At 46.8% G+C, this 16,275-nt stretch overlaps 1 protein-coding gene across 1 annotated transcript in view; it reads right to left on the bottom strand.

Annotated features, from left to right (window-relative positions):
- Positions 1 to 16,275, bottom strand: part of EEFSEC (eukaryotic elongation factor, selenocysteine-tRNA specific) — a 117,182-nt gene that overhangs the window by 94,759 nt on the left and 6,148 nt on the right. The window contains exon 2 of the mRNA XM_069736308.1: positions 3,454 to 3,661. Coding sequence (XP_069592409.1) covers positions 3,454 to 3,661 — 208 coding nt within the window. The remainder of the gene's footprint in view (positions 1 to 3,453; positions 3,662 to 16,275) is intronic.

The raw sequence follows: 16,275 nt of genomic DNA, 5'->3' as shown, positions 1-16,275 counted from the left end.
ATTGGTGCAGCACGGGAGAAGTCTTGGAGTCGGGAGTGGGAGGTACGGATTAGTGCAGAGGTTAATCGAAAGTCATTTGCAGAGCGCAGTGGTCGGTTAGGCCGATAGACAGAAATGAGGGAGGAGATGTAAGGGGGTGCCGCACTGTGGAGAGCTTTGTGGGTGAGAACAAGTACTTTGAATTGTATCCTGTAATGAATGGGCAGCCAGTGTAACGACTGGTGAAGAGCGGACGAGTCCGAGTAACGATTAGCCAGATGGACGACCCTGGCTGCTGCATTAAGGATGGACTGGAGAGGGGAAAGTCGAGTGAGGGGGAGGCCAATTAATAGAGTGTTGCAGTAGTCCAGGCGGGAGTGGATCAGGGCGACAGTGAGGGTTTTTGTTGTCTCCATGGTGAGAAAAGGGCGGATTCTAGAGATGTTCTTTAGGTGTAAGCGGCACAAGCGGGCAAGAGATTGTATATGGGAGGTGAAGGAGAGATCTAGGGAGGTTAGTAGATGGCGGGGGCAGAAGAAGTTCAGTTTTGGAGAGGTTGAGTTTCAGATAGAGAGCGGACATGATGTAGGAGACTGCGGACAGACAGTCAGTGGCGTTCTGTAGTACAGCGGGGGTAAGGTCAGGGGATGACGTATATAGTTGTGTGTCGTCGGCATAAAGATGGTACTGAAAGCCAAATCTGCTGATGGTCTGTCCAATTGGGGCCGTGTAGAGAGAGAACAGAAGGGGGCCAAGGACTGAGCCCTGAGGTACCCCGACAGTGAGAGGAAGAGGGGATGAAGTGGAGCCAGAGAACAGAACACTGAATGAGCGGTCAGAAAGATAGGAGGAGAACCAGGAGAGAGCAGTGTCCTTAATGCCAAGTGACTGGAGCCTAGAGGGTAGGAGAGGGTGGTCAACAGTGTCGAAAGCTGCAGAAAGATCGAGGGGCAGTATACATCTTCGCTGTCTAAAGCGCAGTCTTTATTACCCAACCACAACAATTTAGAGTTTAGGGCAGTTGTATGGAGGTGATGGTAACCAGTTACTTTTTAAAGTTTCCAAAATATTCTGTAACAGAAGAGCGATGTATGGGGAGAGATGTTGTTCACATGTTATAAGTGTTCAATTCCAGGTACAATTATCAAGTACTGAAACTTTGCTTTCGGAGGAGAGGTTGTGGGCGCAGGCTGTTGCTCCCTGGCCCGGCGGGTGAGAGGTCGGGTCTCCACTGCTCCAGAAGACGTAGAACAAGGCTGGATTACTGGAGAATCTCGCCGGGCTTCAGCCTCTCTGATACATATTGAATTTTACAGAGAGCCAACAACAGTGACTTCCAATGACTGTAATCCGCTTGCCCGCGGCTCTGATTGGGAACATTCGTACTGAGAGTCAAAGAGATTAACAACAAAGCTTGGGGAAATTCAATTACACTTAATCCAAACACCAGAAAAATGAACATTGCGTGGAACAGGAACAAATGTTGAAACAGGTGTATCCATTTTAACAAAATAATAATAAACCGAGGACTGACTTAGGAAAGCACGACTACCGCGAAGGTCCGCGGGATCCCGAGATCCTTCATATTCTGCCTATTGTTCTTCAAGATGGGACACTCCACTTTACTGGGCGTCTACCCTGCAGTCTCCCCTCCACTGGCTGGAGCCCACCCCCCTTACCCCATAGACATCCCTCCATTGGGCGCCCGCCCCCCCAAAGCTGCCCTCTCTCCGAGCACCTCGCCCCGCAGACTGCCTTCTCCCGGATTACGCCCCGCAGGCTCACTTTCAGATTTCGACCCGCAGGCTTCCTTCTCTCCGAGCCCGCCCCGTAGGCTCCCTTCTCTCCGAGCCCGCCCCGCAGGCTTCCTTCTCTCCGAGCCCACCCGCAGGCTCCCTTCTCTCCGAGCCCGCCCCGCAGGCTCCCTTCTCTCCGAGCCCGCCCCGTAGGCTCCCTTCTCTCCGAGCCCGCCCCGCAGGCTTCCTTCTCTCCGAGCCCGCCCCGCAGGCTCCCTTCTCTCCGAGCCCGCCCCGCAGGCTCCCTTCTCTCCGAGCCCGCCCCGCAGGCTCCCTTCTCTCCGAGCCCACCCCGTAGGCTCCCTTCTCTCCGAGCCCGCCCCGTAGGCTCCCTTGTCTCCGAGCCCACCCGCAGACTCCCTTCTCTCCGAGCCCACCCGCAGGCTCCCTTCTCTCCGAGCCCGCCCCGTAGGCTCCCTTCTCTCCGAGCCCGCCCCGTAGGCTCCCTTCTCTCCGAGCCTGCCCCGTAGGCTCCCTTCTCTCCGAGCCCGCCCCGCAGGCTCCCTTCTCTCCGAGCGCGCCCCGCAGGCTCCCTTCTCTCCGAGCCCGCCCCGTAAGCTCCCTTCTCTCCGAGCCCGCCCCGCAGGCTCCCTTCTCTCCAAGCCCGCCCCGTAGGCTCCCTTCTCTCCGAGCCCGCCCCGTAGGCTCCCTTCTCTCCGAGCCCGCCCCGTAGGCTCCCTTCTCTCCGAGCCCGCCCCGTAGGCTCCCTTCTCTCCGAGCCCACCCGCAGGCTCCCTTCTCTCCGAGCCCGCCCCGTAGGCTCCCTTCTCTCCGAGCCCGCCCCGTAGGCTCCCTTCTCTCCGAGCCTGCCCCGTAGGCTCCCTTCTCTCCGAGCCCGCCCCGCAGGCTCCCTTCTCTCCGAGCGCGCCCCGCAGGCTCCCTTCTCTCCGAGCCCGCCCCGTAAGCTCCCTTCTCTCCGAGCCCGCCCCGCAGGCTCCCTTCTCTCCGAGCCCGCCCCGTAGGCTCCCTTCTCTCCGAGCCCGCCCCGTAGGCTCCCTTCTCTCCGAGCCCGCCCCGTAGGCTCCCTTCTCTCCGAGCCCGCCCCGTAGGCTCCCTTGTCTCCGAGCCCACCCGCAGGCTCCCTTCTCTCCGAGCCCGCCCGCAGGCTCCCTTCTCTCCGAGCCCGCCCCGCAGGCTCCCTTCTCTCAGAGCCCGCCCCGCAGGCTCCCTTCTCTCAGAGGCCGCCCCCCGCAGGCTCCCTTCTCTCAGAGGCCGCCCCCCGCAGGCTCCCTTCTCTCAGAGGCCGCCCCCCGCAGGCTCCCTTCTCTCAGAGGCCGCCTTGCAGGCTCCCTTCTCTCGGATTCAGCACTATTGAAGTAGATGGGACCAGGCTAAGCACCAGACACAACCTGTGGACAAGTGCAGCACTGATTTAGGAAGAAAGCAGCAGTTTAAGGGCATAAAAAAAGTAAAATATCAGATCAAACCAGACACAAAACCAGAACCTGTTGGATCGTTGCTTCATTGGTATTATGTCAGAAGCTATTGCCCTGAGCTCCTCTTCATCTGGACGCTTAGTCCTGGAAGTAGCTAGTGAGCCATCACTTATTCCCCCTGTGGTCCCTGCGGTGTCCTCCCCACTATGAGGCTCCTCCATCACATCTACAGCAAATAACTAAGTCACTCCAATATGTAATGGCCGCCCTAGAACATAACGACATGACCAGGCGGTACTTACTTTGTGTTCTCGAGCGTCTTCTGCATCTTCTTGGTCATCCTCTCAATGGCAGCCGGCCTCTTGTTTTCTGGCAGCAGGTCAGTTTTGTTTAAGACGACCACCATCTTGTTGCAAGCGATCTGTCCAATAACCAGACACTCGGCAGACTGGGTCTGCATGCCTTTGGTTACGTCGATGACCAACATCATGAGATCTATGATCTGTGCACCTGTCCAGAGATACGGCAAAGTGGTAATCTTACCGGAAAATACGGTGCAATATATATATATATATATATATATATATATATATATATATATATATATATATATATATATATCACAGCTAGGACTATAGGAAATGGGTTAGGGAGATCGGTCGAGGGTCGCGACATGTCACCACGCTTGTTATTATTATTATTATTATTTCAGGGTTAGATCCCAATGTAGAAATTAACCATGGAATAGAATTGTTGGGTCTCGCAGATTTAATGTTTATGTTGCATCTTAGAAACGGGTTAATGTAACGAAAGAAAAAAGTAAAAGACTAAAAAAAATAAAAAATCAGCATTTAGTAAATGGCCTCTGGTCTCTCCCATTCAATGATCTTCTGCCAAAATTCTAGAGATAGATCATAGAGAATAAAAGATGGAAGACCTGAGTCATGAGGAGATAAGGCGCCGGCAGCTTCGGCTTAAGGTTAGCCATTTACTGCTGACCACAGAGATAACCGCCAATACCCGGCCATTCTCCTGACCCGCTTACAACTTCCCCGAGCTGACAGCAGCACATCGAGGATTACAGGGAAATGAAACCTTCTCAAGAAAAAAAAAAAAATAAAGAAGAAGGAAAAAATAGGAGTAAAGGACACGAGGTGCGGAGAGCGAGGCTTTGTGTGATATGAACCGGAGCACAAAAGAAAAAGGGAAAAGAATCTCATGTACAATACATTGTAGCAATGGTGGATGTTTTCTCCACTGCGTCCGATTCCAGCCCACCCACCTTCTGTGCACAGCCCCCACGTGATCCTTCCTTACAGGGGTTCTCTCAACTTCCTAAAAGGGTAAAATGGTAAAAACTAACAGCTTTGAAATTCACTTCTTAGGAAAAATCTTCTTCGGTCTGAAGAACGCAAAGATGTTTAATGCTGTAGAGTTTCTTGGTGACTACCGAGGTTCCGGCCAACGCTGCAAGCTGTAAGAGGCGGACAGTTTCCTAAGCAAGGCGTCCGTTATTGCAAGCGCTGGCTCTAAAGTTCGCCAGATTCAATGCTCCTAGGTTCCTCCGACCAGGCGGAGGCATTACGACGACGCGCAGAGGAGTGACTATGCTGCTAGAGCGAACTGTCAATCATTCAGGAGCACACCGCCTCAAACAAGCAAAAATGATAGACAATCCCCCGTGAGACTGGTGAGGCTGGTGGAGTCAATAAAAGGCAGAATTTAGGCAAAAGCAGAAAATTCTGTGTTACTCACCGATGCTTTTCCATGTATGTCTCTATTTTTTTGTTTTCAGGACTGCTTCTATCTATAGCAAATAACGGCTGTAGCCAATCCTTAGCCTTGGAGTTGCAGCTGCTGATCGCGGGTGGTGGTGGGGGGTTTCAGACACCAGTCGCCGGGGTGGGATTTCAGCCGCCAATCGCTGGGGGGAGGGATTTCAGCCGCCAATCGCCGGGGGAGGCATTTCAGCCGCCAATCGCCGGGGGAGGCATTTCAGCCGCCAATCGCCGGGGGAGGCATTTCAGCCACCAATCGCCGGGGAAGGCATTTCAGCCGCCAATCGCCGGGGGGAGGCATTTCAGCCGCCAATCGCCGGGGGGAGGCATTTCAGCCGCCAATCGCCGGGGGAGGCATTTCAGCCGCCAATCGCCGGAGGAGGCATTTCAGCCGCCAATCGCCGGAGGAGGCATTTCAGCCGCCAATCGCCAGAGGAGGCATTTCAGCCGCCAATCGCCGGGGGAGGCATTTCAGCCGCCAATCGCCGGGGGAAGGGTAGGATTTCAGCTGTCGATAAAAGGAAGGGGGGTTTGTTTCAGCTGCCGATCGCCGGGAAGGATTTTCAGTCATTGATCGCGGGGGAGGATTTCAGCCACCAAGACGTCTCCGTCCATAACGGGGCAGTTGTGGCAGGCTCTTAATGACAGAGGTTGTTGTAGGCCGCACAAAATGAAAGAATTGGTTGAAGCACGTGGCGGGACTGACCACTTCTTTTAATGCTTCACTTTCATGAAGAACCGATCAGGTTTCCATCGACTCCATGAAACGCTGTCAAACACCGAGCGGCTTCTTAGTGCGCAGATACAAGTCAGCGCAATACCCGGAGAGCAGATTACCCGGCTTGCTCCCTGCGGCGGCCGCGCAGTGTCGTGTGACCGGCGTTGGCGCGGTTTATTAGCCGTACACGGCTGTTAATTTGAGGAGCAAAACAAATTCCACAACAGAGAAACCACCAGTGATTGAAAGCAGAGCGCGAGCCGAGGCGCTGATATTGCTTCCCAACTATCCATGACCACCGGCCCTGACATGAGATAATCCCCCTGATCGGAGAGGGAATTGGGAGCAGACCGGGCTCCGCTGGCCACGTCCTGGCGCACCGGCCGCTGCATTAGCTCAGGATTTCACTTTATGGACTTTTTCTTTTTTCTTCTTCCATTTTTCTAATGATCTTCGCGTTATTGTGGCGACTCCTCCATGGAGAGAAATCAATGTGGTTTATGGGACTTAGTGATGGTTCATTGGACGCCGGCATTGTGTCATAATGAGCAGACGCCGCCGCGCTGAGAGATGAGAAAAGACAGCCCCAGGTCCAGCGCAAAACCTCTGTTATTGTTTGCAGTGCTGACATCACATTGACAGCGCTGCAGCTAATCACTGAGCTCAGCAGCTCGTGTCGTCAACATGGGGAGAGCTACTGAGCTCAGTGATCGGCTGCAGTGCTGTCAACATGACAATAACAGGCGACAAGAGCAGCATCAGCAACTCAGCACTGGACCCAGAGAGGGTGAGAAAGGCACAGGTTTTGTTTTTTTTTCAAGTCTGCGCCTGGGGACTTTTTATTAAACGGAAAAATCCCTTTACATTGGCCGTGCACAAGAGGTTGTTTTGTTAAAACAAAAGGATCGGGCATCAAGATGTCACCTGCCCAACTCACCTATAGATAGAGTCAGAGACCCCCAGAACACGTCAGCCGCTGGCAATGTGTATGGGGGCTTCAGTGATGTGGTCCAGTCCGTTCTGCACAGAGTCTATAGAGAAATGTGATCAAGTGATCTAGTCAAGGAGAGAAAACATTTTGCAAATGCACGACGAAAATCAGCAAAACACGCAGATTTGTCAAAAAAAAAAAAAAAAAAGAAAGTCCGGTGCCTATTTTTTTTGATCTTTCAGAGTGAACGCTCACTGACCACGCAGCGTCGTATATGCAGAACTGTATCTAAGCTGCAAGTCCCGGCCTTTCTTTTTTGCTTTTTTAAGGTCGGGGGTTAATGCTCTGGATGAGGTCGATTGATTATCCGGGAGAATTCTCTAATCAAAAATGTCCGGCTGATTTTATACATTACTACATTGATGCAATTAGGCCTCAGCAGAAAGGACGCCAAACCGCAGCGCGCGGATCTCTGCGCAGGGGGACGAGGGGCGATGACCTTTCTACCCCAGCGATGTAATTAGATTTTATGCTTTTGGGAAAGAATTAAAGACACATCCTTGGGTTATTCTGTGTGTGAGTCCTGTTTATTTACAGCAGCGCTTGATGTACCTGGGGTTATTATGGAGGGTTTAACCCTCGGCAGGCTGGAGAATGTATATATACTAAATATATATATTCTTTTTATTATATTATAATATATATATACACACACACAGTCATTTCTGCAAGGAATGATTGGACTGTACCGGTGTAACATCCTACTAGAAGTGAGTAGTGACGACACCACCTTCCAGGAGCCTGTAGACGCTTTCCCCGTCTGAAAATCTAAATTAAAAAAAAATATATATATATATATATATTTTATTGAGGCGAGAGATACAGCTGCAGTATTTCTCCCGTATGGAGGAGGACTATAGCTAATAGTCTTAGAACGTCAGGATGATCCCACCGTGCGGAGAGCAAAAAATATAAGATATAAGATAGAGAAGGAAAAAAAAAGCCACATTCTGCAGATTATACATCACATTTATGGCCGTGGAGCTGAACTGCAGTAACAGACTCAACCAACAGACAGGTGTGGCGCTGTTTCAGGAAGAAAACAGCTAAGTTTTTCTAGTTCATGACATTATTATGGCGCCATTTATTCCATGGTGCTTTACATGTGAAATTCCCTCTAACTTAATTTGCATGCACTTTAAAAAAAAAAAAAAAGTTCTGGGAGAAAGTAAAAAAGAATAAATAAAAATAAATAAAATAGATAAAAATAAAATAAAAACAACAAAACAAGAACATAGAAAAAAAAACCCCACCCTCTGACGTGTGGACATCTAGATGACCCCGGTGTATTGTTCTCCACCTAGGAGGCACAGAAATCTTTTCTCTCCAGTATACTGTGATGTAGCCCCCGGTTTGGTGTGAATGGGGCGGCAGCCATGTCGCCAGCCTGTCCTGTCTCGCTGCAGACCCCTGCCCACCTAACAATGAGCACATTCAGACCCCCGGCTTGTGTTTTCAGTTATTAAGAAAACAGTCGCCTGTCTCCGCTGGTGACTTTAATCTCGCGGATCGGATGCCCGCTCCCCTCGCCCCCCATTTTCTCTCCTGTCCCAGGGTCTAAATCCTGATGTTCGGAGAAAGTTCTGAAAAATGATCCAGAAAGTGTCACGGAGGGGGGGAAAACAGCGGGGTTAACTCTTCCGCTGCCACAGTACAGATTTTATTATATTACATCTTAAGTTTGCAGAAGTTGGGAAAAAGTTTTGTGTTCCGGTTACCGTCACTTATAATGAAATTTTTTTTGTACAAATTTAATAACACCGACCGATTCAGACTCATCACGCTCCAGATCCATCACCGTGGTCCAGCTCGTCTGATTAATCTTTAGATTGCCTAGTCTTATGTGCCAAAGACTGCACTAATATTTTGTCGCTTTTTTTTTTTTTTTTCTTTGCCTTGTCAGATTACACTCATTATTCCTTTCCTATGACGAGGCAGGAAAAGGGTCAAAAAAAAAAAAAAAAAGATAAATATGGTGCAAATTTCTTGGCAAAAATTTACACAAAAATTCTGGTTTATAAATATTTGCCACATTGATCAGAAAAAACCATTGCTGCTTCCTCATTATATAAAGAAAAAAAAAAAAAACTTTTTCAAAACTTCTTCAAACTTCTATTGTCCCACATAAGTGACTTTCTTATTGTTAAATACTTTTTTTAAAAAAAAAAAGTTTCTAAAACTTTTTTTTAAACTTTTTTAAACTTTTATTCAGCCCATAAATGCCTCCCTGCTTCATTTACCTCTTTATTTATCTGCATTATTTGCTAAAATGGTGGTTTACATTTATGTGGGGGGGGCGACACAGCAACAAAAAAAAAAAAAAAAAGGAGGGTGATCTAAACAGCTCCCGGAAGAATAGATGTGGCACCCTCCATTGTAGAGGAAAGTCGTGCTGCGGAAATTACAAAAAAAAAATAAATAAATAAAAAAAATTTAAAAAAAAAGTTGACAAATGCCGGTGTGAATTGGAAACAGAGCAGGGGTGCACTGTTATTATGGAGGATATGGAAATTCCAGTAATCCGGAAATCAATGCTCCAAAAAGTCTGGTAATTCAGCACCAGAAACAGAGGATTGAACAGAACAAAAAGAAGAAAAAATTCTTTCGGATTTCATTCCTAATACTTTTTTGACCCCTTCATAGAGATAAAACAAACTCATACGTCTGCCCAATAGTCCGGAATATTTGATAATCCAGAATATCTGATAATAGTGCAAAAAAAAAACCCCCAAAAAAACCACTTTTGTAACCAGTAGATCACCAGCAGTGGGACAGACGAGGTCCATGGTGAAATCGGGTATGCTGGTTCCGGGCTGTCAATCACCCTGACCCCTGCATCGCCCGCCTGGGAATTCCTCGCTGCCACCGGGGCCTTTGATGCTCGGCCTGATGTACATGAAGGGAGGAAACAATTACTGTCGCTGACATTTCAGCAGCTTCTGATATTTCATCTGCGGCCCGTGCGAGGCCGGGGGGAGTCAGGTTTAGGGTAAAATTTTGCCTATGATGACACAGACCTGGCTACGAGGCAGCGCTCCAGTCCCTGCTGACAGCTCATCGGCCCCCGGGGCCGTGCGCCATCTCGTTATTTCCCACCTTATTAGTGGAATCATTTGCCTTCTATAGAGAGGATATTGCACTGAAATGCAGCGGGCCCCAGGGGAAAAGTCTATACTAGGGGCCCCTAGGGTTGTTGGATCCATAAAGGTGGCCATATTGGATATCTCTAGGGCCACCCCAATCTCATAAGGTCACGGCGGATCATCTACGGCCTGGTCAAGGGGTGACGGATTGGACAGGGCCGTCATCACCGCGCAGCTGTTGGGACGGATCCCAAGAAGTCGAGTTCAAGCTTCTGACGGGCGAGGTGTCCGCGCACAATGCACCAAGGACAAGGGGGTGAAATAATTGTCCCTGACCTCCTGGTCCCCCGATATTCCAGGCAGGCATTAATTTGCTGTGGGCACAGCGTCCCCTGGAGTTACCGGCCAACAATGGCCCCTCCATGATTGGTCCTGAAAGGATATAGACACTTTTGGGGGCTTTTATTTTTTTCTTCTTCTTCTTCTTGTTAAATGCATGTATTTTAGCCTAAAAATATTTATGCCAATAGGGTTTTGTCCTAAATTTTGCACAGTTTGGCTTCTACAGTGGATACAAAAAGTCTACACACCCCTGGTAAAATGGCAGGTTTTCGTCACATACAAAGATCATTTCAGATCTTTTCTCACATATAATGTCGCCCATAATCTGTACAAATCCAGTGAGAAATAAACTGAAATCATTTTGAAGGGGGAAATAAAAATAGAAGAACTAAAATAATGTGGTTGCATAAGTGTGAGCACTCTTTTATAATTAGGGGTGTAGTTGTGTTCTAAATCGGCCAGACACCTCTACCCTCATGTTACATAATAGTCAAATAATTTACAGCGATTCTGATCATCCCTAGAAAGAGTGTTGCTGCTCTACGAGGACGTTCCTGACATTTTCTTGGTTGCATTTTACTGTAAACAGTTGACAACACAGCAAGGGGATCTCATTGTGGACATATAGGGAGAAGAGAACGAAACAATTTCCAAGGCATTAGATCCACCATGGACATTTGGAAGACAGCATCAAGCAGTGGCTTAAGTTTCGCAAAACGGTGATATTACCTAGAACTGGACATCCCTCAAAAATTTATGAACAAGCAAGAAGAAAATTGGTTTGGCAGGCTGACAAAAGGTCAAAAGCAATAATAAAGAAACTGCAGGAATTTCTGGCAGGTCCCTGGTGGCGACAACAATCTCTCAAATTCTGTACAGGTCTGGCTTGTGTGATCAGGTACCAAGATGGAAGCATTTTCTTACAAGGAAAAACATCCAAGCAAAAATCCCCATCAAGTCTATCATGAGCATGTGGGAAAATGTGTTATGGTCTGAAGAGATCGAGGATGAACTGTTTGTCCACAATTCCGAAAGGTGCCAAGCGAACACTGCGTATCACCAAAAGAACAACATACCCACAGAGAGGCATGGTGGAGGCAGCATTGTGCTTTAGGGCTGTTTTTCAGCAGCTGGGACTTCTGGAATAGTCCAGAGCTGAACCCAAGGGAAAATCTGTGGTGACCTGGAGTGGGCGCTGTACACAGGAGATGCCCCCGCATTCTGACAGTCATGCAAGGAAGAATGGGCAAAGATCACCGATTCTAGATGACCCATTAATGGGACTGCAGCAGAGACTTACTCAGGTGAACGGGTCACGGGCTTTTTTGTGCCATGGGGCCAGGATTGGTGGAGGGGGTCCTAGATGTCGGCCACTCCAATATTAAAACGTGATGGTAAATCCTAGCCGTGGGCCATCACTTTACTTAATCAGATCACCGCTTCTGACCCGATCAGGATGGAGATTGGCCGCCCGTCCTCGTCTCCATACATGTGGCCGCTTATGTATTTTTCAATATCTCGGCCGCCCTCATCCAGGATCTCCGCGGCTTTGTCTTTTTCCTGACCCCACAACATTACGGAATTAGGAAACGTCTGTAATAATCCCCTTCCGATATTGGCCCGGTCCTGAACTCCACTAATGAGGTTACCCATCCCTTGATCTCGGGGGGCTCCGTCTGTCTTCCTCCATCATTGCGTCACCCGGCTCAGTACCGCGGCACAGATGCATTGGATACACCCGCTGCCCTTAATCTTGTCTCCCTCGGGCATTTACAAGAGTTCAAGGAAGAAAATAAGAAGGAACATTGCCGCCCGCTATCAGCAGTGAATGGAGCGCAGCTCTGGAGATCTTAGCTGGAAAGTGGAAACATACGAAGGCTGAACTCTGTGCACAGGCCACATTTGGGGGGCAGGAATAAAACGAGACCCTCCAGTTACTTCTGGAACTCTACAGATGTCTTTACCTTTTAGGTGCGGGAAAAAGAAATGAACAAGAGAACGAGGCTCGGACATTAATGGGGCACACGACTAAGCTGTAGGATAACGTCACTTTATGATCAATGGGGTCCGAGACTCGGGGATCCCCCCACTAGTCTCGTAAATGAAAGGGGTGCAAAGGCTGTGTAGTGCAGTGCCCCCCGATCATACAGGGAACTGCAGCCGAAGGAGGTGGGCTACAGGCCTCTGGGCGGCGGGTGGGCATCCAGCAGAGTTTACCCACTGCCAAATCCTCAGCACTTTTTGATCTGACAGCAGAGACCCCCGGTGATCCAGACAGGGATATGCCCGCCATAATACTAGCTCATAGGAGGTCCCAAAATAAAATCACATTATCACCCACTAGACCACCGCCGCTCCTACATGCCCCCTTCCAGTATCCTGGTTTCCTCTTCTGGTAGGTTGGGAGGCATGAAGTGACCACTGCAGTCAATCAATGGAAACCCTCAGCAGCAGTGGTAGCCATGAGACTGGTGGGGATCATTACGGCGAAAAGGTGGGGGTCCGGTAGGTACATGTTTTTTTTTTGTTTTTTTTTAGATTTGGAGTTGATTTTTAAACTAATCTAATGGACAATCCCTTTAAATAGGACTATCTGCAGGTCTCTGCCCCTCCGGATGATGAACAATAGTGTATCTAGTGTATGTAAGAGATGTGATGGAGCGGAGGCGCAGACATCCGGCCTACAGGCAAACATGAATTAGGCACAACAAAAACCCTTATAAATTAAGTTACCCTAAGACATTCGCCCCAATCAGGGGACTTCTCTGATCCGCGGCCAAAAAGTAGCCGCGCCGGTGAATAGACAGACGGGAGGAGATATGATAGATTAGATCACCGAGAGCATTGATCCCGACCTCCTCCTCCTTTATTACCTTTAACCCCTTAATGACCGCCAATACGTCTTTTAACTGACCTGAGATATAAGAGAATAGCCTCCCCATACAGATGACAATCCAGCATCTGTCGGTTGTACACTATAGCTGACAACTTGCTGTACCAGCCACGATCAGTATTTGCACCATCTAAATCTGTTTAACCCCTTAGATGCTGCTGTCAATAGTGACTACATCATTATAAATGGTTAACAGACTGTGGGGGCTTCTTCTTTGTCACAATTGGTGCCCTCAGATCATGATTTTGTTGTCCTGATGTTTGCGATGGCAATTCATGACCAAATAGCGGCCTTAGAGTCTGACGGCTGTAGTAATCTGTTTAGAAGTTAGCAACATTTAGGTGGTAAAAATACACATTTTCATTTCTGTCATACCACTTTGCATTAATTCCTGTAAAGCACCTGAGGGGTTAATAAACTACCTGACAGCAGTTTTTAATATGTTTAGGGTTGCTGTTTTTAAAATGGTATCACGTTTGTGGGTTTCCCAATATATGGGACCCCTAAAGTCACTTCAAACATGGATAAGTCCCTAAAAAAATAAATTTTGTAAATTTCTTTGAAAAAATGAAAAATTGCTGCTACATTTTTAAACCTCCTAAAATGCTAACAAAATAAAATAACATTTTACAAATGGTCCTGATGTAAAGCAGACATGTGGGAAATGTTATTTATTAATGGTTTGCTGTTGTATGACTATCTGGATTAAAGGGATAATCATTCAAATTTAGAAAATTGCTAATTTTTTAACATTTTTCTCAAATTTTTGATATTTTTTATAAATAAACACAAAAAAATGTTGAACAAAATTTACCATTATCATAAAGTATAATGTGTCACGAAAAAACAATCTCAAAATCACTGGGATTTGTTGAAGCGTTGCAGAGTTATTACCACATAAAGTGACACTGGTCAGATTTCAAAAATTTGGCTCGGTCACTAAGGGGTTAAATCTTAATTTGTTGCAGGCAGCGGAGACACATCCGAGAGCAGAAATCAGCGGAGACCCGAGGCGAGGGGCCCGGGGTGGTAATTGTATGAGCTCTCAGCACTAAAGAGCGCAATGCCGCCGAAAAATGCCAGCCTTTAAGGAGAACTCAGATTTCCATACATCAGACTAATAAAGTTTGGGGGAAGAAAAGTTTGGGGGAAGAAAAGTTTGGGGGAAGAAAAGTTTGGGGGAAGAAAAGTTTGGGGGAAGAAAAGTTTGGGGGAAGAAAAGTTTGGGGGAAGAAAAGTTTGGGGGAAGAAAAGTTTGGGGGAAGAAAAGTTTGGGGGAAGAAAAGTTTGGGGGAAGAAAAGTTTGGGGGAAGAAAAGTTTGGGGGAAGAAAAGTTTGGGGGAAGAAAAGTTTGGGGGAAGAAAAGTTTGGGGGAAGAAAAGTTTGGGGGAAGAAAAGTTTGGGGGAAGAAAAGTTTGGGGAAAGAAAAGTTTGGGAAAGTTAAAAAATTTTTTACCAGCCCGTTTTTTGTACTTCTCTCAGTCTTCAAAAGTGACGAAAAATGTATCAAGCGGGGCATGACCAATCCAACAGATTTACTATAATTACCGGCAGAAATTGTCATAAACTAAAGCGCGAATCTGCGCTTGCTGGATCCTCCTCTAAATTGAACGCAGTAATAAAAGGGCCGAGCTTTTCTTTTTCTGTATAAATTCCTCCACATTTCTGCTTGCTGTCAGTGAACAGCAACATTTTTATTTTTGAGATGCACAAGAGTTACAAAGTGACTCTTCATGATGTGCAATAAAAAAAGCCTCCCAGCTAAACAAAGTAGGTTTGCATTCACTGACATAAAGCAGAGATCTGTATGAGACAACTACATTTAAAGCACTTTTTTTATATTGTCTGGATGAATCTAAAATGAAGACTGAGGACCGACTTTATTACAACTTATCCTGTAGTTTTGTGACATCGCTCGTAGGAGAAACTGGAACACCCCTTTAAGGGCACTCCATGTTTTGATCTTCTTGTTCACATTGTTGCAGAAAACCCCACAAGACTCCCTTTAAAACCAGAAGGTTCCAGCTACAATTAGTATAAATTAAGAGATAACGTCCCCAACAATGGGCGGCGGACGAGGACACGCATTCTCTCCGCCGACTCTTCACATCTCCTTCTGCGGCCATTTAATACTGATGTTGGCAGAAAGAACAAACCCAGAAAAAAAAAATAATAATAGTGAAACACGATGGCTGAAGCTGATTAAATTCATGAAAAACAAAGGAGAGAACGAGCCTTCAAGAAGGATTCATTGATTTGTCACTGTGACCCGCTCCCACTCAGGAGAGACTCGCGGCTTCACAGAATGGCCCATTGTCTCCTCGCTTTCTTTCCGTGGGAAAAAAAAAATATATATATATATATATATATATAAAAAAAAAAAATGCCAAAGAAGGTAATGACCGACAGCGGCCATGATATTGATATGATATAAAGGTGGTTAAAGAAAAGATACAATTTGTGTATGTTAATAGTAAATAAGACAGAAAGGTTCATGGCAAGAAAATAAAATAAAAAATGTCCGTGGCAGCTGCATCGTAGTTACATTAGGTCAAGACCTCTGCTTGCAGTCAGTGCATTGATATATTGCTTTTAGATAATTTTTTTTTGTAAATTGTAACTGAGTGTGAACTAAAATTCAGGTCTAATGGAGATGAGAAAAGAGAAATTCAATCAAAAAAGGTATCTGAGGGATCGTTTCATATGCAAACAAGATATGGTCATTATATCTATGCCAACAGATAAGAGTGTTGTATGAACAAATCATTCGTATATATGCAATGATTTTCAAAATGATCCATATAGCAATTGGCATAGAAAGGCGCGACGTTTGACCCCATGGTGGTACCACATGTCTGGAGATAGAAGTTGTTTCCGAAAAAAGGAAAAAAAATAAAATGCAGTATTAGGCTCCCGTCACACTAGCAGTATTTGGTCAGTATTTTACATCAGTATTTGTAAGCCAAAACCAGGAGTGGGTGATAAATGCAGAAGTGGTGCATATGTTTCTATTATACTTTTCCTCTATTTGTTCCACTCCTGGTTTTGGCTTACAAATACTGATGTAAAATACTGACCAAATACTGCTAGTGTGACGGCAGCTTTATGGTTAGGAGACCCATGTAGAGCTAGGCAGAGTCACCAGATAAAATGAGAGTTATGAAGTAGATAGTTAATGGCAAGTAAGCCCCTTGGTATGTCCAATGGAAGTATATAGACTTTAGACATCAAGAGTTACCATTATACTGTGCAGGGTAAATGTAGATCGCTGTCCAATTATGTAGAGGAAGTGAGTGAAAATTTTCTAAATAATCCATGT

This window comes from Ranitomeya imitator, chromosome 8, assembly GCF_032444005.1.
Source record: "Ranitomeya imitator isolate aRanImi1 chromosome 8, aRanImi1.pri, whole genome shotgun sequence".
Lineage (NCBI taxonomy): Eukaryota > Metazoa > Chordata > Amphibia > Anura > Dendrobatidae > Ranitomeya > Ranitomeya imitator.
The sequence above is the reverse complement of the archived record's forward strand: the minus strand, read 5'-3'. Positions and strand labels throughout refer to the sequence as shown.